General features: G+C 44.2%; 1 protein-coding gene across 7 annotated transcripts in view; it reads right to left on the reverse strand.

Moving 5' to 3' along the window:
* rap1gap2a (RAP1 GTPase activating protein 2a) overlaps positions 1 to 27,629 on the reverse strand; it is an 82,868-nt gene that overhangs the window by 50,915 nt on the left and 4,324 nt on the right. For 2 of the 7 annotated variants that reach the window (XM_056440431.1, XM_056440429.1), the window contains exons 1-2: positions 22,177 to 22,233; positions 19,588 to 19,623 (exon numbers count right to left, since the gene is read on the reverse strand). In XM_056440431.1, coding sequence (XP_056296406.1) covers positions 19,588 to 19,623; positions 22,177 to 22,220 — 80 coding nt within the window. In that variant the 5' untranslated portion in view covers positions 22,221 to 22,233. Of the gene's footprint in view, positions 1 to 19,587; positions 19,624 to 22,176; positions 22,262 to 27,629 lie in introns of those variants that run through there. The other 5 variants (XM_056440433.1, XM_056440432.1, XM_056440437.1 and 2 more) reach the window with 5 other exon arrangements.

The raw sequence follows: 27,629 nt of genomic DNA on the forward strand, positions 1-27,629 counted from the left end.
TCATCAAGTCCCCCCAAATGTGTTTTAATATCCGACGGGGCATTTATTTGAGTTCTTGTGAGAATTTCGACCCGACATGCTCCGCGGCGCTCACGAGCCCCTCCCCCGCCCCCTCTTCCCCCCGCCGCGCCCCTCCTTCTCCTCTGACGCGCAGCACCAGACAAACAGATCATGACGGTGTTTGTCCCCTGACGTTGTTTTGTGATGAATCAACCACAACATTAGCGCTGCTGAAAACATGACATGACGTCACAACTGGTCCGACGTTTCCTAAACAAATAAACAAACAAAAACTCACGAAATCCGTGATTTCAAAGCCTCGTCCAGCTGTTTACTGACGTTAGTTATGTTTAGAGAATAGAGAGAGGGAGAGAAGAGAGAAGAGAGGGAGAGAGAAGAGAGAAGAGAGGGAGAGAGTATTCTTAATCCGTTCTATTTAACAGGGCTAGTCTAGGATTTGCGTGGCCAGACTGAAAAAAAAATCATAAGGCCTCTCTGGTATTGTTCAGAGGTCCGGGCCAAATGTGGAGGCGGGCCGTATTCGGCCCACTGGCCTTAGTTTGAGGACCACTGCTCTTAGCTGTTGATGTCTATCAATATCGCTCATTTTGAAAATGACGTCAGAGGGCAATACGGATCCGTATCAGACCAGGAGGGCAATACGTGGCTGGCATGAAGACCCATTAGCCAATCAGAACGCTTGTACTGTTGTTGCTATACAATAATTCGTCTTTATTCATAAAGAAAATGTAAGGTAGCGGTCTGATACTGCCAGAGGAAATGCAGGTCGAGGACAGCATCATCAGTGTAATGCTGCTAATGCTTCAACTCTGTCACAAAACATTTTTGGCAACGGGTGCCCTTTTTTTTGGTTTGAGCACCTGCCCCCCAAAATGTCTGTGCACGTGCCTGCTTAACGTGATATTTGGACTGTTACAAATATACCCGAGTTGTGGCTGGCTGGGAAAAAATGTTCCTCCAGGCACATGCAAGATAAAAGATGTATTTAAAAAAAGAGCAAAAAGGGGCCAAAATTCCGACACCGCAAAAAAAAGAAGGTTTCCCTTTGTTTACCTGACAGAGTCCTTCTTTGTCCCTCTCTCTCTCTCTCTCTCTTGAGGGTTCTCAGCATCTAAGCGTTATCTTTAAAACCACAGCCCACGGTATACAGGTACATATGCAGGAGCAGACAGTCAGCGACCGGCTGGAGAACACTGTGGAGCATTTAGCAGATATCCTCGCGAAGGAGTTGGTGGAGACCAAAATAAAGGTAAAAGAGAGTGAATATTGTCCTGTGTAATGTCACCAGAAACAGGACTCTCTATCTTTTAGATATGTAAACAGGCTCCTGTTTCCTTTGCTTGTGTTTCTGCTTCCATGTCACACCGTCACCCTCCTCGAAGCTGAACTATATGACGAAAAACACTTCTCAGACAATGAAATCAAGGCTGGAGATCTCTTTTTTTCAAAAAGTCTGTTAGCTATTGATCAAGGTCTTGACAAAGCTGTTAAACATCCAATATTTTGCCCTTCGAGGTTTCATATCGTGCCTCTTTTTCTTTGGGATCAAAGCAGATACAAGTTGAAGGAGAAAACTACAAATGTTCCACTCTCACATCTCGACTATAGAATAAATTATGTTGGATGGGATGAGACTAACATGTGATCCAAATTAGCCACGACTCCATGCTCCTGTACGATCAATTTAGCTCTAAAAAGCACAGATTTTCACAAGACATTCACAAAATCTTCTAAATTTAGAGGAAAGAAGAACATCTATTATTTATTTAAAGGGGTGGAACAACAGCGGGCTCGAAGAGTGGATGGTGCTTTCTTTGCGTCGCCCCTTTAATAAACAATCCCATGTCACCTGACTCCCCGGGATGGGCCGTAGAAATAAGGCATTCATCAGGAGCTGGTGCCGAGTCTCACCTCGTCACATGTTGAACGTGAAGAGGATGAAACTATGAATTCATCTGTCGGTCAATCCTGTGTCCAGTCTGTGCTTCTCCGTTTCTCTCTGACCACAATCATCAGTGTTTATGCCTGTTTTCTTTACCCTGCAGCCTTCTCATCCGCTCTCTGTGTCTTTTCCTCCTCCATACTCATACTCTGGCAGAATTTCAGAATTTCAGGACACCTGCTCACAGCTTCCAGTGGACCCCACGGGCGATCGCCAATTCATTTCTCGTCTTTTTGCCCTTCTATCGCTTATTCGTTCTGAGTCCCTTGATGAATGAATGAATGAATATACACTTTTATTAATCCCCAAGGGGAAATTAGTTCTCTGCATTTAACCCATCCTTAGTTATTAAGGAGCAGTGAGGCGTGAAAAGCGCCCGGAAGCAACTGGGGGTCAAGTGCCACTTCGACAACACTAATGGAACTAATGGGGAGAGAGATCGAACCCCCAACCCTGTGTTGCCTCTGCCCCACTGCCCTAGTGACCCCAAAAAAAAAAAAAAAGATGCACTTGTCGGCCTCAGTCTCGGAACTATTGTAAACCCCTTCACAGCCAGTTATTCTACATGCATCCTACAACCACGCAGGAGAGATGGAGGAGTGTGTGTGTGTGTGTGTGTGTGTGTGTGTGTGTGTGTGTGTGTGTGTGACTGTACATGTTGCGCCAGGGGGCCTTGCTGAGTCGGCCAAACAAGACACCATGTGTTTGTCAAGAGGCGACAGATGGAGAAGACGGAGAGGGAAAGAGTGTGTGGTGTGTGACGGTCAATACACACACACACACACACACACACATGCATATGCATATGCATATGCACACACAGGGTCAGATTTTAAGAGACTTAGTGACAGATAGAATATGAGCTCATTAAAACTCAGCTGTTGATGGCCGTTCCACTCTGTACTGAAGCTAAAGATACATCTGTGCCTCATACGTCTGAGTCAGGAACATGAAGTCATCAAACTCTAAGCTAAAACAGCAAAGAATGAACTGTCTTCATGAAGTGAAGCTCATCTGACCTTCCAAAAGAGATCCACGTTGGTCTTAAGACGCCATTGGACGACATGGCATTTTAAGGATTGCTTCACGAATCGGTTCACCCTCGAGCGTGAAAAGGTCGTTACTCTGCACGTCTTACAGTGGCGCTGACATTTTGAGTTAAGGTGGAAAAGTTAAGGTGGAAAAGTTGATTGAATGAAATAAAATGCGATGAAGCGCAATGGAAACAGAATTAGCGTACAAATGAAGAATATGTATATGTATGTATACATATATATATACACACTTCCTCCCTATGACGAGACAATACATCAGACCCGTGAGGAGCATTGAGGAGACTGCAACCTTCCCCAAATTAATAAATAAAGCACATATGAATGCCATATTCATGGAAATGTGCAATTTCTCGCATTGTCTTGTGCTGCTTTTGTTTGAAGTGAAGTCGGATGGAGACCTGAATGTTGAGTATATTATAAGTGACACTTTTCCAGTCAAAATGTTTGCCTTGAAATTGGGCTGACATTGTTTTATTTTGTTTCTATGGTGGCTGCCGTCACCTTTAATTGTCTTTTTATGCTTCTGCTGAAAAAAAGGGGAGAACATGCATCCGCCGCCTGGCGTAGTAAGCAATCACTGTAAAAGCTTTTATCAACAGAGCAGAAGATTGATCACAGCTGTTGTAGTCCAATGGGAAATAGATGGCATCAGAGGTAATTAATATATTATTTCTGCGTTATTACGTTCATTTGAGCGCGAGCGCCTCAAGTGTTTTGCGACTCATTAAAAATCGCCGGTCTTGAGGGTGGATGGCCCGCCTTCGTATTCACGGCGAATTCACTTCGATTTCCTCTCCCGCTGAAAATTCACGTGTGCAGGGGAAAAAACATTTGCGCTCGGGAGGTTTTTCCGGGAGCAAACAGAACGCGAGGGACGAGTCCGCGGCGACGCGGAGGGCATTGTGAGCGCCGCTCGTCTCGGTCACGGCGGACCGGCGAGAGGCGGGACCGGCTGCACGACCCTCAGAGGGTGTTTGATGACCGCCTGTTCACCGGAGCTCGGATGCTCTTCCTTGAGTGATGATGGCAGTAAACACGGACGCACAAACGCACACAATGCTGAGGAGACACACACACACACACCGGCTACTTTTCCTGGGAAATAAGAGCGATAAACTAAATAGGAAATAGTGATATAAATGTCTTTGGGGAGTGTGTGTGTGTGTGTGTACGTGTGTGTGCGTGTGTCAAAAAAGTACCAATTGGATCAGGGAGCAGTTCTATGCGATTCAGAGCAGAACGGATGAGCAGAGAACACACACACACACACACAGACAGACAGACACACACACACACACGCGACAGCCCAGACAGCCATTACGAACTGCTCTCTTGGCCCGAGAGCGTACAAAGTGGTGTCTGATGGATGATCCATCACAGGAGAGTCGGTGTCTGGGCTCTGGATCGGCCGTGACGCAGACAGCCGGCATGCAACACTGCGGCCAACGCAGAATTTATACAAACCAGAGCTGGGAGGTCACAGAGTCATTATCAATTAATCCACCTAAGGGTCACGGTCACAGAAATGTGACTGTGTGGCATTCATAACAGAATCGATGTGCAGTAACGTAGAGGGCAACATGGTTGACGTACGTGTTACAACATCTACCATCGCTTCAATGTCATTTTAAAAAGGCTCTAAAAAGCGACGTCATGTTCTCCATCAGCTCCGCGCTGCGAGCGATGGAGTCCGACATGAACACATTGCTGCCGAAAGTTAAAACCGTTTTATTTTATTCGTTTCCCAGGTCAAATGTCCGCCTCTCTGTTTTCAGTTGTGCTTTTCTTCCTGGGCTCCAACTGGAAAGTGCCAATGCGCCAATGGGAGTTGAGCCAACACGTCGAAATGCGATAGTGGAAATTGAATGAAAGGAAACGATGACAATCATTTCACGCCTGCAGGAAAAATGCCCAATTGACCACAAACCTCATCATGCAGCAACCCGTCTCTTCTTGGTGACTCACTGTGAATCAGTAACAGCTGTGCGGTGAAGCACCAGCCTGCACCTGTCTGGGCCTATAAAAACAACAACTATCTGAGATTGAGGAGATGGAGGGAAGTTAAGGAGGAGGGAGGAGATTTCTACCCATTCTTCTGTCCGTCTATTCTCTCGACCGCTCGTCCTGTTCGGCGTCGTGGGGGCCGGAGCGGCGAGGGAGAGGCTCGCCCGTCTGACACGGAGCAGAGGTCTCTTTTTCTGATTGGTAGAAAACCTTTTTATGAATTACAACTTTGAATCCTACGACGAAAGGCCAGGAGTTAAGAAGATGAATACGTCCCGCTCATGAATTCACAGTCAATACGCAGCTGGAGCCAGCGGCCGGTTAGCTTAGCTTAGCACAAAGACTGGTCACAGCAGGAGGAGCTCACCTGACTCTGACCTCATGGAAACTCAATAATTAGCAGCATTATTTCGTTGTTTGTGTATTGATTAAACACACTGTATAAACACTGAAATGTGCTGTTCTTGAAGTGTTATCTAACTCGCAAGAGGAAGCTCCTGGAAAAGAGGTGGAAGAAATCTAAAGAGACGTGGCTGATGCAAGCAGACACAACAACGATGACAACAAAAAGAAGAGGAAAACAAGTACGCAAATAAGTAAAGAAGTGAGATTCAGCGAAGAAACGAGACGCGGGCAAAGAAGCAAAGACGCCAGGAAGCGAGGTGACGAGCAGAAGACGGAGAGAAAATGCAAGTGAGAGATCAACGGGCGAGAGCTGGAGCAGAGAAACGGGACGAGAGTGACTGTTTATCTCTGCTTGTGATGGGTAGGCAAATTGGCATCGGGCCATAACTTGTCTCTTTCTGTCTCTCGTGTAAATAAATTGCTCTGCGCTCATATCGGTGCTTCGTTTTTTTGCCATCGTCGTTCCCGATTGTGGAAATCGCCGCAAATGGATTTCTGACGTCTTTTAAACACGAGCCGACAAGAGAAGCTTTTCACATCTGCATCGGGTTTCTCTTTTTTTTCCCGGGGCGGAAGAAAAAGATGCATTCGGAGGTGAGAGAAGAAGAAAATAAAACATGGTTAGCTTTGACAGAAAGCTCTGCAACGGCTTCTGAATGCGAGGATGGGACGAGAGCGCCACAGCGCCGCAGCTCCGCCGCCCGCCATCTGCTTTCATGCGGATGTTTGAAGATGACCTCACGGGGTCGCACAGAAGCCACACATGCGTGCATTCGCTCTCTTCCTCACACTTTTATCCACCGAGGTCAACCTTTACAAGGGAGCAGCAGACAGAAGAAAAAAAGGGTTGTCCTTCATAACCCCTTGTCCCTTCTCCCCCCTTCGGCTCATTATTTGTTTCCCAAGAGAGAACCCCCTCCTCGCTTCCTCTACTTCTCCTTCTTCTTCTTGTTTCTCTCCCATGAGCATCCTCCTCTTTTGAGGTGTTAAGAGCATCTCTGCTGTGCGGGGTGGACAGCAGTGCCAGGAAGAGAGGTCTGATTTTCTCCTCACCTTTCTGTTTGTCTAATCTCAGCAAAAGGATCCCTGTCCCCTGCTCTATTATAGTCTCCTTTCTCTCCTCCATCACTCCTCATTCTTCTCTCTCTCCTCTAAACCATACAAAATCTCCCTCGCTCCCTCTGTCCCGGCGCTCGTTCTTTCTTATTTTTCGGCACTCTCTCCACCGCGTCGCCCTCCTTTTCTTTGGGACACGAAGGGAGCCGGGCTGTGATTTGCCGCCAACTTATGTCAAGTGTTTGTGTACATAAAAAAACGCAGCAGCGGCAATCGCTGCAACATCCCCCCCGAGTTGGTTTCCCACGGCAACACTGGCAAGCCACGGCGCGTTTGACACAGCGGAGATTAACGAGACGGAGACGAGACGCACATAACAAGCCCCGAGACCAGTTGTTAAGCAGCGGGACAAAATAAATGAGGTGTTATTGCGTTCCTCAATGACGGTTTATTATCATCCTGCACTTTTTTTTTTCATTAGCAACTGATGATATAGTTGCCAATAAAAACTTCCGCTCCCTAAATATTAGATTGCTAAAATAAATCATTTCCCAATTCGACGTCCTCCTAAATAGCCATCGCTCTCTCAGCTGGGCAACATCAGAAATGTTCACTTTCTCTTGCTGCGAGCAGAAAACTGAAATGTATGGATCAAAATGTAAATTATTCTGTGTGCCATAGGACTGGTGTTTATTTTTTTATTTTTTTACTTGTGAATTATAAACCCAAACTGAATTCCCTTTCCCTGCCCTCTATTGGAGATTTACATCTTGAACATTTGAAAGTGCATTTCTTTGGGGACTATTTTCACAAGTGGATTAATACAGATAAATAATAACGCATAACGATGAGGTGCCTTTGTTAGTAATAGGGACTGCAGGACTTTGTATATGCGATTGACTCAGAATAAACCACAGTGTGTGTGTTCATGGTAACCCAGCGCAACAAATGCTAAATCTGAACTGTTAGTGGGATCAATTAAGACCGCCTTTATTTTAAGGATCCTATAAATAATATGTTGAGCAATGTCAGCTTTTATGTGAGGAGTTTAACCCTCCTGTTACCTTAGGGTCAATTTGACCCCATTCAATGTTTAATGTCGGTGTTCTTTCGGGTCAATTTGACCCCAGGCTGTTTTTCACTGTGTCAAACATATAAGAAATATCAACTTTTTTATATATTTAAAGGGCTATTTAGGTAGTCAACAAACAAACATAAAGTACCTCACACTTAAACTTGGAAAACAATATTAATTCTAATAATTTTCTGGTGGTTTTAATTGCTGGGGTCAAATTGACCCCACAGGTAAAATATGTCAGTAAATATAAAGGTAACAGGAGGGTCAAACATTGAATGGGGTCAAATTGACCCGAAGGTAACAGGAGGGTTAAACATTGAATGGGGTCAATTTGACCCTAAGGTAACAGGAGGGTTAATGAACTCTGAAGTGTTGGTCAGACATGAACGCTCGTCCACTGCGATGGATAGAGAACGTTTCCCATCACAAGCCCACAGCTGACACTGTAGGGCCAGTTTGCAGAATCAAATCTCCGCATATCTTCATCCTCAAAGAGAGTCGGTGAGGGCGGTGGAGATGGAGACGTCCACGGGCCGAGAAGAACGGACACATCCTCTGCTCCTCTCAGCTCCTGCGTCCCCCGTAGATACGGGCGGGTGGACCGAGCGCGCCATTGTGCGCCCTGTTTACACGTTCTCCTGAGCTCGCCGCTCAGGGAGCCCTCTGCCTCTAAATAGGTGAGGGTCTGTTTTATGAGCCCTTAACAGCCAGCACTCAGGCCAGATGGTGCGCTTATCAGCTACTCTGTGTGTCCGCGTGCATGTGTACATGTGTGTGTGTGTGTGTGTGTGTCGCATCAGCCAGAAGGCAAGAAGTAAATATTTGTCAAAAGCAAAGAGGCAGCTGGTTGTCTGGGGGACTTTAGAGTAACAAGACTCTCTCTTAACAAGCAGAGCACACACACACACACACACACACACACACACACTCGCGCACATGCACAGTGACACTGGTGTCAACACAAAGTGAAAAGTAGAGATCTTGTTCTATTGGAGTTAGCTTTTTTACACTTCTACTTGGCCGCTGATCAACAGACAAGCTGTGAATAAAGTCTCCAGATTTAACGAGGCCAAAAGGGGAATAAGAAACGGAGGCTACACGGGGACATAAAAGCAACAAACACCACATGTCAGATGGGGAGACGTCGGCTCCGTGGTGCTGTCGACCCCGTTAAAGGGACAGGCACACATTTTGGGGAACTGGCTTTGTTTGCCGGTTTTATCTTTCTGCACACTGTGGAGAAATATGATCAGATCGGATGCGTTTCATGCGTTTCATCGATCGAGGAATGACCCACCGGGCTGACTCTGAAGTGGGTTGCATTCTTGATCAGAAGATGAATGGACTTTATGTGAAGGAGGACGCTTCAAATGACCGAGGCACAGATAATGTCTCCTGACTGCAGTTTTACAGCTTCTCTCAGATCATTGTTTAGCTTTTACGACCTCCATCTTTGTGGTTCTGGTTCATAACCCCCCCCCCCCCCCCCCCCTACTCTCATAGTGCGGTCTCTATCCGATCAATAGAGCACGTATACGCCACCTGCTCACCGTCAGCGACGAGCCGCTCAACATTTAGCCGCTTACGAGCAAAATGTTTGTTTGGTGGAGATCAGAACAGAGTGCGAGGAAGAGTGAATATTTGAATTGGATCGGCAGGTGGCCAGAAACACGACTCTAAACGAATGCTACTGTTGCTATGTATCTGCTCTCAGTGTAATTAACAAACTGTTTGCTGGCGAGCGGCCGCCTCCATCTCTCCACATGTGTACAAAGAGATAACATCGACAGCTTCGGGTGGGACACGAGACGCACACGACGGAGAGCTCATTTAGCCGGAGCGTAGCAAATAACAAAAAGGAAGAAAAATGAGATTCAATTATTTCTAATTGTTGACTCAAGTCAAAACAAAAAAAGAAAGCACTTCTCTTTAAAACCTGAGCCCAGTACCAGTTACATCAGATTGGACCTTGTTCTAAGCAGGAGCGTCCAGCAACAGCCTCCTCCTGATCGCCCTTTAATGAAGCTGTTGCTCCTCTTCATATCCGTGCACCTTTATTAAGGCATCTTGTTCCTTTAATTTCAAAATAATGTTGATGCATGAAATAAAACCTTCTGACAGACTCACAGTGGAGAGTTCCGGGTCATTACAAAGAGCTCAAAGTACTAAAGGTGTCTCATCCCCACATGTTCCTTATGAAACACACACAATCTCTCCATTCATGGTGAGGGGGGGATGGGGGGACAGGGGAGAGACACCGTGGTTGCTATAGGCAACCACCAGCAAGTCAGAGTATTTCTCCCCCATGGCATGGCCACAAGACAACCGGAGCCCATCACCATGGTAATGAACCATATTCCACCATCCCTTCGGTGTGCATCAGTTCTCGTTGTCACGGCAACAGCCTTGGCTCCCTATAGGCCGCAATACACAGTATATGGCTGAAAAGCCACGGTGCCCTTGTCGTGCAGTGGCAACTTAAAAAATAAAACACCTCCTGGGTTTGAAATACTGGTGGAGGACGTGGGTGGTGCAAAAATGCAGCTTGCTTTTACCCCACTGTTTTCATGTGTATTATAATACATTTTGTAAACGGTCAAGACACAAGAAGAAGTTAAATAAACCATGAGAAAAAGATATCTTCCAATAGTTCCACTAGTCCATGCTGAGTGGATTGGCTGACCAGTGGTGTCGAGCTGTTCCCCAGTGCAGCTCCAACAGGTGGAGCTAACAGGTGGCCCAGAGCTCCACACTGATTTAGCACGCATGGAAATAGAGAAATTGCTCCCCCTAGTGTTCGTTTCTCTTCACTTCCGGCTGCCTTCATCACGGGATTTGAGACGTGCCGTGTGCTCCCTCTTGTGGTCGCAGCGGGAACAGGTGAGAATGTGTCCGACACACACGGACTGATTCGGACAGGTATGTTGTGCACGAGAAAAGTACAAGAAGTAGATGATAACAAAATGTTTAAACTCAATTAACACAGAAAAAAAGGTAACTTGAAAGCTTTTTTGTTTAGGCATGTTCTGAAAGCTGATGTTGCTGCAGTGCTATACTCAGCTGTAATCTTAAAGTGTGTCGTCGTTTCCATTTATTTTAAACATAAGTGCCAAAGAAATATAAAATATCAAGTATTGAACTATTTCATCTATCGAATGATGCTCTGTGGCCGTGTTGGAGGGTTAGAGGAAGTGCAACATCCTCTCCTGAGCTCTCGAGGACGGGTGGAGTTCCACCACTTCCCCCATCGTACTGCAACAAATATCACCGCAACCTTATGGTTTGGGTTTCACTACCTATTTCTCACACTCAGCCGCGGAGGGAAATAAAACTCAAACAATCCTACGGTTACAGTTGTATTGTTTAAAAATTTTTAAAAAATAGTGAACTGAAACCTTGTTAATTCAACCAGCCTTTGTGGTTAAATTGAATCCAGGTTCCCACATTCAACCCAAGCTGAGTATAATTCTGTCCTGTGCTCCCCCCCCCCCCCCCCGCTCTCGGCTTATAATAGGATAACTCAACTATATTTATCGATAAAACCAGAGGAGAGCAACCAACTCTGTAAAATTCAAGCATGTCTTAAAGACATAAAAACATGGATGACCTGCAACTTCTTGATGTTAAACTCAGACAAAACCGAAGTAATTTTAATCGGCCCTGAGCACCTCAGAGATCAATTATCTGGTGATGTGGATTCTGTAGACGGCATTGCCCTGGCATCCAACACCACTGTAAAGAATCTTGGCGTTATCTTTGATCGGGACTTGTCCTTTAACTCCCACGTAAAGCAAATCTCAAGGACTGCATTCTTTCATCTACGTAATATTTCAAAAATCAGGCACATCTTGTCTCAAGAAGAGGCAGAAAAATTGGTTCACGTTCGTTACTTCGAGACTGGATTACTGCAACTCCTTATTAGCAGGCTGCTCTAATAAATCTCTTAGGTCCCTCCAGTTGATCCAGAATGCTGCAGCTCGTGTTCTCACTAAAACTAAGAAAAGAGATCACATCACTCCTGCACTAGCTGCTCTGCACTGGCTCCCAGTAAAATCAAGAATCACTTTTAAAATTCTTCTCTTAACCTACAAAGCCTTGATTGGTGATGCTCCATCATATCTTAAGGAGCTTGTCGTACCATATTGCCCCACTAGAGAGCTACGCTCACTAAATGCGGGACTACTTGTAGTTCCTAGAGTCTTAAAAAGTAGAATGGGAGCCAGAGCCTTTAGTTATCAAGCTCCTCTTTTATGGAACCAGCTTCCAATTTCAGTCCGGGAGGCAGACACAGTCACCTCGTTTAAGAGTAGACTTAAGACCTTCCTCTTTGACAGAGCTTATAGTTAGGGCTGAATCAGGTTTGCCCTGGTCCAGCCCCTTGATATGCTGCTATAGGCTTATAGCTGCCGGGGACGTTTTAGGATGCACTGAGTACCTATCTCCTCTTTTTCTCTCCTTAAGGATGAATTTTCATCTCTCAATCACACGTTACTAACTCTGCTTTCTCCCGGAAGTCCTTTTGACTTTCGTCTCATGGGGTCATCGGACCCTATGAGACGGCATAGATCCTATCTGCCTGATGGATCGTCTGGGTCGTGGAATTCCTGCTCATGACTACGCCACTGTCCTGTTGAGACTCCGCCCACTCCTCCTCCCCACCGCCATCTGCCTGATGGATCGTGGAGGTCTCCATCGTGGAATATGCCTACTATGAACTATTCATACACTCTGTCATATTCATTGAATGTATTTTAACTCTAAATCTGTCCTTCTGTACACATTACATCTATTGCATCTGTCCATCCTAGGAGAGGGATCCTCCTCTGTTGCTCTCCTGCAGGTTTCTTCCCTTTTTTTCCCCCCTGAAGGGTTATTTGGGAGTTTTTCCTGGTCCGATGTGAGGTTTTGGGGCAGGGATGTCTATGTGTACAGATTGTAAAGCACTCCGAGACAAATTTGTAATTTGTGAAATTGGGCTATACAAATAAACTGAATTGAATTGAATCCACTACATCAACAACTGCTTCCAATAAGCAAAACACAATAAAGCTGACAGCTCATTACAGCCGCATGCGACCTCCTTGTGACAGATCATTGCCGCCGCCGCCGCCGCTCCTTCTTCTGCTCCACGGCGCAAAGCCGTGAGCTTTAATAAGCCATCACCTAAAGTAAATATGATAGCAGCAGACATTTTATTCCCGTGTTTGTCCATCAGGCCCCAGCAATATAAAAAATTTATTTTAAAAAGGTGTGCCAGAAGATAAAAGTAAATGCCAGGCTCCAGAAATAGCAGCAGCCCTTTCGCTCTTTTCCGTGATGCAGACAGATAACATTTCACACCTGGCCACGAAAACCTATGACTAGACACCGATAAGGGGAGGGGACGTCTGCCGGAAGAATGCACCTCCTCTTATATGGCTCTTCTACTCTTTTTATATACAGGACTGTCTCAGAAAATTAGAATATTGTGATGAAGTTCTTTATTTTCTGTAATGCAATTAAATAAACAAAAATGTCATGCATTCTGGATTCATTACAAATCAACTGAAATATTGCAAGCCTTTTATTCTTTTAATATTGCTGATTATGGCTTACAGCTTAAGAAAACTCAAATATCCTATCTCTAAATATTAGAATATCATGAAAAAGTATACTAGTAGGGTATTAAACAAATCACTTGAATTGTCTAATTAACTCGAAACACCTGCAAGGGTTTCCTGAGCCTTGACAAACACTCAGCTGTTATAAATCTTTTTTTTTACTTGGTCTGAGGAAATATTAAAATTTTATGAGATAGGATTTTAGAGTTTTCTTAAGCTGTAAGTCATAATCAGCAATATTAAAAGAATAAAAGGCTTGCAATATTTCAGTTGATTTGTAATGAATCCAGAATGCATGATTTTTTTTTTTTGAATTGCATTACAGAAAATAAAGAACTTTATCACAATATTCTAATTTTCTGAGACAGTCCTGTATATATATATATATAGTCTATTTCCTCCAGGGCCCCCCCTTGTTCAATCTATTCCTCATTCCAGTCACTCCTCCTGCCTGTCGAGCCACACAGCAATCCAGCTCAGGTGGACCATAGTATCATGCATTAATGGCATCAAGTCAGATGTAAGATGACACAGTAAGGAAATAAGACAAAAAAAGGATCTTAAGCCGAGTGCTACATGACACCACACAGACCAGCACCACCGAGCGAGGAGCCGGTGGAGGCTGCGACTCCATCTAGGAGAACGCCGCAGCCCGGCGAGAGCCGCCGCGTGCCGCTCTCAGGCGCCAGCGGCTGCTCTGTCCGAGGCTGGCCGTGGCCGGGGAGCAGAGAGGAAGACCAACGAGGAGGGTTTGAGGAGGACGGGAATCATTCGTGGCGAGCGGCGTCGTCGAAATTAGAAGCAGCCGGCTGCAGAACGAGCTCTCCGTCTCTGCGCTCACAGACAGTTGGACAGATTGTAATATCGAGCCATCTGTGGTTTGAGCCTGAGAACAAAATACTTACGGGATTTGTTTTGGTACTTGCGTCGTGGAAATCGAGCTAAAGCCGCCCGACAGCGTGTAAATGAAACAAGACAGAAGGACTTTGCGCTCTGCGGGACGCCAGCAGCTCTTCCACGGCTGCACTGGGAACCAGAGACACACGGGTTCCTTCAGAGTTCAGACCGATGCCAATTAAGTCACAGAGCTAATACAGTTTTATGATTGGAGCCGTCAAATATCCTGGAGAAAAACACACAACGCGAACACCATCCCACCCCGCTCTGCTCTTAGCATGCTGCCTTATTCTATTTGGCTTTAGTAAGTTATTCTTACTAAATCCAGTCTCCACGTTTCCTTCCCTCTGTGTTTATGCGTTTCTCGAGATCTCAATTGTCCACAGTAGCATCAACAGTGCTCAGGTTCCACACACGCGCATTTCAAATATGTTACAACGCACGATAACAAAAAGATCGCTCTGCATCACATCACCACCTTTTAGGAGAATTGTGATAAAGCAATAAAGCAATCCTTGATCTCAAATGAATTGGGGTGGATCGCTTTTCCCCATGACTTTCACCTCTTATGAGAGCAAATCATTCACATAATGAAATAACACCTGAGCATTTTACTCAAACGTGCACTGCAACACCTCAAAAGCTAAAGACGCGAAACGCCTTTTCACGTGTGCTTGAATGAGCCGTCCTTTAAACAGGAACTTGTTCAGCCAGCGGTCCTTAAATGATAAACTGCAGGTGTGTAACAACTCAGGAAGTGGTAGAAGATTAAAACAACAAATAATACATATAAAAATACTGTCATCAAGCAAATTTATAAGTATGCGGACTGTGTAAAAATACACAGGAGACAGACGGCCGTTACTCACCACAGTTTGCGTGGCATCGTCGCTCTGATAAGAAGCCTCTCTCTCTCTCTCTCTCTCTCTCTCTCTCTCTCTCTCTCGCTCTCTCTCTGTGTTTCATCCGGTCTCTCCTCTATTATCCCTGTTGGTCCACTTGTAATATTCATCCACCCTCACCACCTCTTCCAAGACAAAACCCATAAACAGATGCATGTGTTTGTTTAAACAAACAGACACACACACACAGGTTTGATTATGCGGATATTAATGAGGTGCTGTGTGTATGGACACCTCTTTGTAGCGAGCAGGGGAAGAGGAACACTGGGGAGTAATGACACAGGGGAGGGAGGAGAGGGGAGAAAGTGGGACGGAAAAGGGGGAGGACAACAACGTAAAGCCTTAGTCTGTATGCTTTTACATTGTGTCTCTGACGTGATGTTTTTATTCTGTCCATTTTAACATTGTTCTCCCTTATTTTATTTGCTTTGTCTGTAGATTGTATTTGTAATCTTATGTTTTTAGGTTTGTTCTTAAACATCAGCATCATTGGGACTACAGATGAAAAATAGCCTCTTGGCTAACTGGCACATTTACTGAAATGTTTTTATCAATGTGCACTGTCCCTTATTAAATATACCATTATTAAAAAAATGTAAAAAAAGTCTTCACACCTGCAGCCACAAACTTTGAGATGTGTTTGCCATCTTGGCCTTTTTCCCCGGCTTTATTCTCCTATACAGGACTGTCTCAGAAAATTAGAATATTGTGATAAAGTTCTTTATTTTCTGTAATGCAATTAAAAAAACAAAAATGTCATGCATTCTGGATTCATTACAAATCAACTGAAATATTGCAAGCCTTTTATTCTTTTAATATTGCTGATTATGGCTTACAGCTTAAGAAAACTCAAATATCCTATCTCTAAATATTAGAATATCATGAAAAAGTATACTAGTAGGGTATTAAACAAATCACTTGAATCGTCTAATTAACTCGAAACACCTGGAAACACATTTTCAAATGTTTGATTTTGTTTTGCTGTTATAAATCTTTTTTTTTTACTTGGTCTGAGGAAATATTCAAATTTTATGAGATAGGATTTTAGAGTTTTCTTAAGCTGTAAGCCATAATCAGCAATATTAAAAGAATAAAAGGCTTGCAATATTTCAGTTGATTTGTAATGAATCCAGAATGCATGACATTTTTGTTTTTTTAATTGCATTACAGAAAATAAAGAACTTTATCACAATATTCTAATTTTCTGAGACAGTCCTGTACATCTCTCTTTTTACAATTTCATCATGGGAGTCCAGCTCCCGGCTACAGAGTCAATCGAGTAAGCTTATAGCCGTAGAATAGAAGCACGACAAGCTGTGAGTCATGCCTGCTGTCACTCGACATGGCATCGTTTTTATTGTTCTTTTCCGCTCTGTTCAAAACTATTTTAGAAATCTCCTGTTGTATGTCAAGCTTCCACACAACAGACGATAAGCTCACTTCTCGATCTTTCCAGCATCCCGATTCAATTCGGATGTTATGTGGGAGCCATTATAATTTCTGGTAGACAAACTATAAATGTCTTTTCATGTAGTTGTGCTGTGTATTCATACGCCGATATATTCATGTTGGTCTCTGGGCTGAAAAAAATAGTGATTCTCTTTTTGCTGTGATTAAAACAAAGATTTTTTTCAGGAAGTCCGCAAACATGAATGGTCGGCCAGGACATGTTTTTTAATTTAAAATGGTATTTTGAAACACAAATAGTTGCTTTTAAAGCATAAAGCATCTCTGCCATTCTGATGAATTAGGTAGACGTCTGTCAACAAAAATCCAGCTATAACCATCTATCCTATTAATACTTTCAATTCTGCAGTGCAAATCTCTGTTCCTCGCTTTCTTTAACTCAAAGGTGCTTGTCAGCGCACTGTTTTCTTACATCTAACACCTGGATCAAACACACACACACACACACACACAAATTGGTGCTATTCAGTGTCTAGGCAGAGCGGCGGCTCAAGCGGGAGTCACGACTCACTGATTCATATTCAGAGCCACTCCAGAGCAGACGGTATAATGACACCTGGCCAGGGACCGAGGGAGACAATGGATGTGTGAGTGAGTGTGTATGTGAGTGTGTGTGTGTGTGTGTGTGCATCTGAGAACACTGTTGATAACAGACCTTTTACAGCCTCAAAATACGTTTGAAACGTGTCCATAGTCTCCATATACTATTAGTTATTGTATGTATACATCATTTGAGTCATTAAATATAGCTCCTGCTTTTTTATTTTTCAACCTCTGATCTTATTTTTTCTCACATGGGTTTCTCGTATTATAAGTATCTGGCGAACATTGTGGGAACCTCTCGAGGCGAATTTGACGTCTTTGAAGTCGACGGCTGCCCATATTTACAGAGTGTAAAGATGAAGAGATCCTACAAATTGAAGAGGGGACGAGGGAAAGAGAGGGAGGGGGGCAACAGGTGGAGGGGGGTGAACCAGCTGCTGCACGGATGACTGGTTGTTGTTCCTGTGGGTGCTGAGACCTGAAGCGCCACGGGAGGGAGAATGCTGTTCTGGGACCGGTTGCTCTCCCTCGACTGATTAAGTAAAATGTTGTCCCTATTATTGAGTCTAATTAAGCTTGATTGAAGTGCTTTGTTGTTGTGGCAGACACAGATACTCATTTCAGGAAAAGTCTAGAAACAGATGGACAATATCCTCTTTTATGTTACTTTTTAAGACCCCGTTATCAGTCTCGTGACGATTGGCCGGCATCCATGGAGATCACATCGGCTCGCTGAAGACAATTTAGCCCCTGAGGGCAACGGCTAGTATTTCTTAGTGATGTGAAAATGGAGTTAAGACACAACTACAATCAGACCGTTACTTTTAGGCTATTAAAAAAAGCTAAATGATCCTCAGAGAACAGCTGAGAATGCATTTTAAGGCAATGCGGTTGGCCTCTTTTGCTCTGCACGTGGTCTGTTTACCTGCATGCAACCGAAGCCTGCAGGGGATTGGTCAATACCACTCAGACAACAAATGGATTCAAAGACCCAAATCTTGTTCCGATGTTGACTGATGTCCATTTAAAAAGATTACATCTGACTACAGGCTCTAAAATCCTCTCACGTAAAGTCACCGGTCGACTTTCGCCAGGTGTCACCACGATGTGGACGACCTGAGGCGACGGCAGCAGGAACACGGGGCGACACAAACGCTCTCAACGTGTCTGTTCAGAGGTTAAATGTCAGCGGAACGGACTCCAAAGTGAGGGAGACACGATCTAAATACACACAAAGAAGCCCTTCACCTCCCATCACCACGGCAACCTCCATCAGCAGGGTTTAGCCGGTGGTTTTGAGAGAGAAGCTCCCGACGCATCGTCATCGGACGTCACGTGACGCAGACTCGCAGCGCAGCGCATGATGTTCACATCAGCTCTCTACTTTTTCACTTGAACGTATTGGATTTTACAACTCGCTCAATCCAGTCGCACGTCACAAACCTCTCACTGTTGCTTCTGCTTTTATGGCAACGAATTGTAAAGGAAACTCACAATTATCTGTTGAACAATGGCCCATTGTCTTCTAAACACAGACCAGCCAGCGAGAACAATGGCATCTGTCCAATGGAAAGCAACAACAACATAAGCGGGGGGGGGGGGGGCAACACGGTGCAGATAACTGCAGCTCTTAAACACCCTGTGGCGATGACATGACCCATGGGTTGAGATATGCATATGGACGGTGGGGTCAGAATGGCCCCTTCCAATATTTAAGCATTATCTACAGTTTTGCTTTATCAGCGGAGAAATGTGCTTCTGTTGCCGTGACCTTGTGCCAGCTACGAGGTCACCAAAGAGCCCGCTGTCTGTCTCGCTGCATGGGAATGAACCGCCTGAAGCTGACTGATCGATAACACATCTGCCGGTGCTGATGAGAAGACTGGAGAGATAATGTGTGCAGAGAGCAGATACGTCTCCAATGTGCAGAACGTTTTTTTTTAACACGAGCAACGATCTTAAACCCCAGGGTTAGGGTTATGCATTAACAAATAGGGACCACATGCACATTTAAAAAGGTTACTTCCCCAATCAAAACACACAAGAGCAGAGGCGTGAGGGGGGATCACGCCTCCACGTGTGTTTACTCAGCGAGAATAAATATTTGAAAGCAAAACAGAAAGCCAGAGAGAGTGCATTATATTTAGTTTGTATATATATATATATGAACACTTTCCGAGTGAATTTAGTTTTTTAGTTACATAAAAAAAAGACATTTCACACCATTAATTGATGCAGAACAATGAAGTGTTTTAAAACACGTCTTGTATTATAGTTTAAACTATCCTACCACATGAAACCTCATCAACACTTGGGAGCCACAATAGGAACGCAGAGTTTAACTGACTGTAGCAGCAAGGAAGAGGATTTGAACCACATTCCTCACACGGCGAGAGAGGAGGAAACGAGGAAGTGATGAGGCATTACTCTCGAGTGAATCAGTTGTTGAGTTTTGAAAGTAGCTTTTGAGCCTACGCCACAGTCTCAGTGTTCATTTGTGGACGGTCACACGCCAGCGCATCCCGGGAATTTGTTATGGCTTTTGCCTCGCTAACCGAGGTCAGAATATTACCTGTGACTATATTCTAAAGTTAGATTTTAAAAAAAGGAAACTTACCGTGCTTTTAGTGCGGACAAAGTGGACTTGTCAATCCTGGAGAGAGAGAGAGAGAGAGAGAGAGATATATTATTGATCACGGTACAAACTGCTCAAACGCCGTATAAAATTATTTGCTCCAAGTGCTTTTTCTTTTTCAAATATTTCATTTTTTCATCATTTCTTTTTCAAATATTTACAATGTTGCGGCGTGAGGCTTCATGAAGAAGGTCAGATATAGGTGGTGTTATTTCCATAAACGATGTTGAATTCCTACTGGAGCCTGAGGACAGATCGTGTGGACCGGTGCAGAGCACAGAGCACACGTTATGGAGGCTCACTTGATTTAACAAGGTTCACTCCAAGCTGCCCAGACCGGTTATGAGAAGCCTCCGTGTTTATCAGGGACCTTCATCCGGCTTCACGACATACTGTGTGCACTAAAAACACACAGAGAGAGTCAGAAGACGTCAAACTAACAACCGCTCACTTCACAGCCGCTGTTTCGCTGACGAAAATAGAGCCGGATCTGTGTGGGGCTTTTGTTTGAGGGAAACAGAGCGCATTCAAATATATATTGAGGTGTCTCACCTCATTTGCTTATGTGTGTTTGCATGTGTGTGTATTATTCAGATTAATCCACGCAAAACGGTGCCTGATCCAGTTCATGCAAACAAACACACACACACACACACACACACGGTGCACACACTTGTTACTGTACCATCCACTGACCTGGATGTTTTTATACATATTTTGGGTTTTCTCTCAGGGTTTATGAATGGTATCAATAATAATATGCTTAATGGCAGCATCAACAGAGGCAAAAACGCACAGAGAGAGCCGTGTTATGTTTTACTGACCATGTTATTACCTAGATATTCAAACGTAAAGATTATAAAAGGTCCATATGAAGCAAGAGCTTGTGAATTAGTGGGGCTGGGGAAACTCCTGTAGTCAATACAACAGTCTGCATGATGCATTATTAAAGACGCTCCTCGGTCAACGGAAATACAGTTAATTAAAACAATAAACACAAACATTCCCGGTGGATATCTTACACACTGTTTTACTCTGATCTTTCATATTGTAACGACGCTGAAGTTATTTTCTCATGTAAGAGTGAGGACCCAAACTTTTGAACGGTAGTGTATGATATAATGTTATGAACCCAAACACGAGGGCGTTAGATGTTCCGACGTTTGTGGGAGGTCCACAACAAGTATAAAGCAGAAATAGTGGCTCATTATTCCGTGGTGGATGAAGGAAATGATAACGGTCTTTACGGAGGCAAGCCACGGGGTTAAGCCCCGCCCCTCGCGGACCGACACGACCCGTATGCTGGAACATGGTGAATGATCAGCGAGTAAACTCACTTTCGGGCGACCTTTAGCCTTCAAGACAATTCCACAAGCTACATTTCTGCCTATGAGTTAAGACAATTTCACATTTTGAGTGCAGCTTCCCTTTATATATATATATATATATATATATTTATTTTACAGAATTTTCTCTAATCCAACACTTGTAGTTTTTGAAATAAAAAAGTATCCCGGCATAAGTTATAGGCACATTTTTTTTTTTTAATTCAAAAATAAACTTCTTGGTCGTTTCCCGAAGCAGGACAGTGTATTCCATAATGGGGAATTATTTAATGTTTAATACGCCGTGAACCAAATCACACGACATTAGAGTGGGATGCCGAGCTCAGACTGTTTTTTAGTATTGCGCTTCCATTAAGTTGGAGGACAAGAGAGAGTCAGATTGAACGAAGAATCAAAGCGATGCATCCGAGATATACTTTTCATCCCGTAAATCTCCAAAAACACTGGATTTTACAATTCCCAAACATGCCCTTGGAATCTCAATACACAGCTGTTTCCACAGAGAGAGACTGTCAAATTGGTGGGATGTACACCAGTTTCCCTGAAGCATATCAGACTCTTTTTTGTTTGTATGAAAAATGACGAATAAAGCTTTGTTGCAGGTTATTCCATCCCCGTCTGGCGGGTCGCGTTGCCTCAGCCCAGCTGGGAAGAAACAAACAACGAGCATGGGAGGACAAAAACACTCCATCTGTGTGTTCCAGGGCTAAATGGGCTCCCTGGCATCTTCTCCCGTGCTGCATCATGGGAACTCTTAACGGGCCAATGGAGCAGGGGGGGGGGGGGGGGGGGCAAACTGTGAAGCGTCCATAGAGTCCCATAACAGGACAGAAGCAGCAGCCACAGACAAAGCAGCCTGTTGACTGTGACCCCTCCCCTGAACGGAGACAGCACAGAGTGAAACTGTGCATTCACACACACACACACACACCACACACACAACAAAGTGTCAGAGGTGTAGTAACAAAGAGGAGTAGCGGCGGCCCTCCACCCATCCTTCCCTTTTAGAAAAAAACATGCCATTTCTGCAAAACACACACACACACTCACACAAAATGCAGCGGATACACATTTCAGCATCATGATCGGCACCATTTACACTCACTGTACCACCATATTCAGGACAATGAGAATGTGCATGCATACATACAGCAGGCACACACACACACACACACACACACAGACACGCACACACTCATTAGCATCTAATGAAAAAGCAACATACCATCCAAATCCACCGAATGACACGCTTCTCCTCCTCCTCAGCATTTTGTCAGACTGAACTTTTCAGCAGTCTCTCTCGCTCTCAGGCTCTCTCCTCTGGGAAGTGTACTATCTGCTGACAGTCTCTCTCTCTCTCTCTCTCCTTGCACTTTGTGTCTCTCTCTAACACAGCCTCCCTCCCTCTCTCTCTCTCTCTCTCTCGTCCGTCTACGCTCGTGTTTTTCCTCCTTTGTTCTCTTCTTCTTTGCAAAAACCCGCCGTCCCTCAGTTGTCCTTTTTCTACTTGACCAGTCAGCTTCTGTCCTCGAACTCTTCTCGCTCTTTGGCTTTCACAGACTGTAAAACACACACACACACACACACACACACTCAATCTGACACATATACAGGTGCACTGTCACACACACTTCAGCAGGGGGAGGAGCGAGGTGAGGAGGGGCCACAAGCTCCTGTCCGACCCTCTGCGTTTGTATCACACACCCACCCACCCGCCCACACGCACACACTAGCCTTTTGACCCTTGAATCATCACGCAGCCGGGCTCAACATCTGTGCTGTTCCCACATGCCCACCACCGGCAAACGAGTGGCTTCTTACAGTGAACTGTAAAAACTTCCTGAATGGGCAAAGATAAAGCAACGTGTACTGAAATTACAAACACACACACACACACCTGACACAGTCTGATGTGTAACACAATATGTGTGTAGCTTCAAAAGTACTGAAATAAACTCCATAATAAATAAAACCTCACTGCAGGATTCTGTGTTGAGAAGAACTTCTGAAGTGAAACTGGATTGGTTTAGAAACACAGAGTGCAATATTAGAGGAAGTCAGTGAAGTCGGCGTGCGGCGCGCACACTCCCATGTTGAGAGTGAAGGGAGTGACCTTCCTGACGCCCTTCCTCCTCGATGCAGAGTTGACAGGTCTCGCTGTCAGCATTCACGTTCCCACGCTGAAAGAACCCTCATGGTATACTTTACGACGGAGTGCAAAAACAAACAAAAAACTCTAAGAATTTGCTCTAATAATATCTTTAAAATGAATGCACACACCAAGGACGCATGAAGGGATTTCTTAGCACAAGTGAAATTGAATCTTTTTTTTAAAAAACACTACACGAGAGCACCGAACTAAAAGATAAAGGTCTTGAAACCTTTCTTGGTAACGAGGTCTTCCGACTGTACAAGACGCAAAAGGGTGAGACGCATTTAATGATGCAGGAGCTGCATCTGTTGAAATGTGCATTATTGGGTCAACACATCAAATGAAGAAAAACAACGGGACATGCAATGAAAACTGGCATTTTGAAGAGTTATCCACTTGATTGAAGATCCAGTCTTGAAACCAGCCCGGCACCATGACCGCAAAGATCTCCCGAAGAGGTCAACACCCCTCTGATAGAAACGCTATTTTAGAACACCCCCGTTCCTCCAGTTTTTATTGAAATGTAAGCAGTTCAAGTCCAGTGAAAAACCTGAAATGGTACAAAGGTCAGCGGCAAACTGCCAGAGGTTAAAGAAAAAAGTTTGGGTGACCAAAAACTGAGAAATAATGTACATTTTAGAGTGATACAAAAGGCCTTTTTCAGGGAACATTTTAAAGTATTCTACAAGTGCAACATATATGTGGGAACTTCTGCATCAGTGTTTCTGAACAATATTTTGATTTCCATTGGAGAAAGGATGCCACGAGTGAGTTTAGCTGGTTTATCTGCAAAAGGTGGCGATACTTTGAGTCAAAAATGTAGATTACATTTTCTTAAACGAAACGGTTCCATGATTTATTCATTATCTCCAATTAATGTACAGAGTACATTGAGAAATTAAACTGTGTACATTTCAATAAAAACTGGAGAAAATGTATATATATATATAAAAATAATTATATATATATATATATATATATACACATACACTACCGGTGAAAATTCAAGTGACATTTTTGTGCCATTTGCACACGCAGTGTAATTTGGCAAATAATAGCTCTTGGGACACAATAGAATCAATAAAGCTGATAATGTAGCCAGGAGATTATAGGGTTCCTTTTTTTACATTTCAAGTCGAATGTCCTTTATTCTCCGAATAGCAGCGTGATTTGTTATACAATCACTTCACAGGAAATAGTCGCTGAGTCACAGAAACCAGAGGAGCACTTCCGAAGCCCGTTGAGAATCATCATGGTCACAAAGCGTTCCCATTTAAAGGTCATCAGTGCCCCCGGGCTCACTCTCTGTTTGAGGCTGATGAGCGGGGGGCGATGTGTCACGATGCAGAGAGCAGCGCAGGTGTGAAGAGCGAATACAAAGAACTTTAAGAGGAGGAAGTCGCGCGGCCACGCCCCAAAAGATGACTGGTGGTCGACTCGAAAACAATTGGACCAGAGCAAAGCTGGCAAGACTCATGCAACACAGCTGACACACAGAACCTGGGGAAGGGAACAAAATCACAAAGGGTAGGAAGTCAAGCAAACACGGGCCACATGAGGCAGGGACTACAACATAAAACTAGAGAAACCACGACAGGAAGAGCTGTCAGTCCACATGTCCATCATGGTGGGACATATTAAAACGCCCCACTGGCATAATTGTGGTCCGCGGGTCAGTCTGGCTTTTTAGTAGCCCAATATCCTAATATCTGATCGAGAGATAAAGAAGAGAATAGAAGAGAAATTAGCTTTCGTTTAATAAAACGTGGAAAAACCTCACGTGTGTTTATTCTCTTCACGCGGACAAAAACGCACGGGAATGAAACAGGCTCATCTTGTCCACTGAAACATCTCTTGTCCTGCGACACTACAAGAGGCAAGCAATGGGCTCATGGGTCATCTCACCCATCATGAAATCCACATTATCAATATGCAAAACAGTTGTAACTAGAACGAGCACTCGGTAGAGCGCATACCTTCGCATGTCACAAGATTGGGCATTGAATTATGAACATTTTGGCATTAGTTGCATGCCAATTGGATAGTAATTGGTAAAAAGAAGATTTTGACCTTTTCATGACCTTGACCTTGACCTTTGACCCGATCGATCCAAAAATCTAATCAAATGGTCCCCGGATAATAACCAATTATCCCACCAAATATCATGTGATTCGGTTTAATACTTTTTGAGTTATGCAAGTAACACACATACAAATAAATAAATAAATACACAGCGATCAAAACATAACCTTCCGCGTTTTTAATGCGAAGGTAATAATAAGTAAGACAACTGTATTAAAGCACAATGAAAAGCTGAACAGATGCTTCGCGGCTTCCATTTGACTCTTTCGTGCTCAATCTTTTGCCACATTGAGCCCCTGTAACCTCCGTATCAGTGAAACAGAAAAGCCCCCCGGGACACTCCGAGATTAGATAACATGATTTACCTCATGATTGCTTTATTGATCACCAATTATAAATGTCTCAGGCTTGTTTGCGTGAAACGGTTCGTCCTCGCTGGGCAGCATCGAGCCTGACGCGTAGGAACATCCCTTACTATACGTTTGCTATTATGACAATGCAGTCGGTGTGTGTCAGGCACATGCTCTATACACAGGATAAGGATTATCTATTGTGCTTAAATATAGCATTGTGTTGCTATAGCGACACACTGACGACAGCAGTAATTTGCTCCTCGCCGTGATGATGTGCCATCATGTTCGTCTGGCTTCATGTCACTCGTGTGCCGTCGTGTATTTACTGAACCCGGCTGCTTATGTAATGTGTCGAGTATAGAACGGTGATGTAAGACCGATATCAGTTGATAATATTCGCCGCTTTCAGAGTCTGCAAAAAGTTGCAAAAACACGTCGACATCCCTTCGAAAATGTGAAATTGCTTTCACACCGCCACCACATTTTCTGTTCCCACTAAAAATGTTGGTAAGTGGGTTGGGTGACATCACCCGACAGCCGTCACCAGGTCACCACATGCGGCTCCCTTGCAGTAACACAGGGGCGTGTGTGTGTGTGTGTGTGTGTGTGTGTAGGTGGTTTAGAGAAGTGAGAAAGACAGAGACAGAGATAATTCAACTTTCGCTCAACGTTCAGTATATCGACTCAGTCTTTTATCCTGCAGTACATTTTCTGAGCACCGGGGAGCAGCAGACACAAGTTGTGAACGCTCATCGTCAGCATGATGTGCAGATGCTGATGCTGCAGACTTGTTTGCAAACAGCTGCACGACTGCATGCAACGGGTGCAGACATGCCTGGTTCGCCGTTTCCCGCTCTTTGTGCTAAGCTAAGCTAATTGGCTGCAGCTGGAGGGAGTGACGTCGATGTTGCCGTGAAACTCTCAGCCAGACGAGTAAATAGAACGTCAAACTTCTGCTTGAGGTTTTTGCAGAGGCAGAATTTCCGACGGCGCTCTTCCACAAGATTGCGTTATATTGCACCCATGTAGCGTTGTATTAGATTATAAAATCAACAAGGCTCAGTTCACTCAAATCATAATAACACATGTTTTTTCCCATTCGTAAGACAAAAAAACAACAACAAAAACGCATCCTTCTCTTAGTTGCGCAGGATAATTCAGTGACTTCACTCCTTTTGGGTATGTTGAATCACCAAGAAACATGGGCATGGATTATGTCCTGCTCAAAACCGTTGCGGATAAAAACCCAAACTGTCTGCTATCCGAGAAATACTTGGCTTTAAAAACTGTCACAGGAGTTTGGCGTCATTATGAATTACGTTATAGGATTCTTGGTACTGATGAATTGATGTGTAAGAAGCATGTTATCTCGAATAGAGGCGGAGCTCCATATATCTCCTGTTGGGACAGTTTCATCTGGAGCATTGCATTTTATATTATAAATTATAGAAATGATAAAAGTTCCTCTTGATGTTTGAACATTCTGCAACAGAAGATTTGTATTCATGTTTTATGCAAGCGGTAAACATGAGCACTCAGCGTGTGCTGGCAGACGCATGATGATGCAGAGTGTGTGAAACGGAGGCACTGATGACTCACTTTAGGTCTCACAGAACATTTTTGAAACTTCATTAATTCTATTTTTACTTTTCTTCCATCTCAAGTTTGTCTCCCCCCCATCGATTCAGTTTTTGTTTCTTTTAAATCACTCCCTGATCTCATTCTCCTCGTCACCCATTGGCAGCGAGACGCCGCCGGAGACGTGACGGTTCCATCTTTATTACTTTTGTTCCTTCCACGCCGCCCGTCCCCTCGTCCATCTCGATCCCCGCCATGCAACAATGTATTTAGTCATTCGATGGATTCCCAGGAGGGTGATATACGCCCAGATGGACGTGAGAGACCTTTCTCTCTCCATCCATCCATCTATCCATTCCTCCCTCCCTTCTGTGTCTCTAATAGGTTACTCAGTCATGTGAGGTTTTTCAGGAGGGCTGCTGATTTAGAAACGGTGCTTTGATTTAATGGCTCCTGTCGCAACCACATCCATCACCATCAATTATACACACACACACACACACACACACACGC

Source organism: Pseudoliparis swirei, chromosome 20 (assembly GCF_029220125.1).
Source record: "Pseudoliparis swirei isolate HS2019 ecotype Mariana Trench chromosome 20, NWPU_hadal_v1, whole genome shotgun sequence".
NCBI classification, from domain to species: domain Eukaryota; kingdom Metazoa; phylum Chordata; class Actinopteri; order Perciformes; family Liparidae; genus Pseudoliparis; species Pseudoliparis swirei.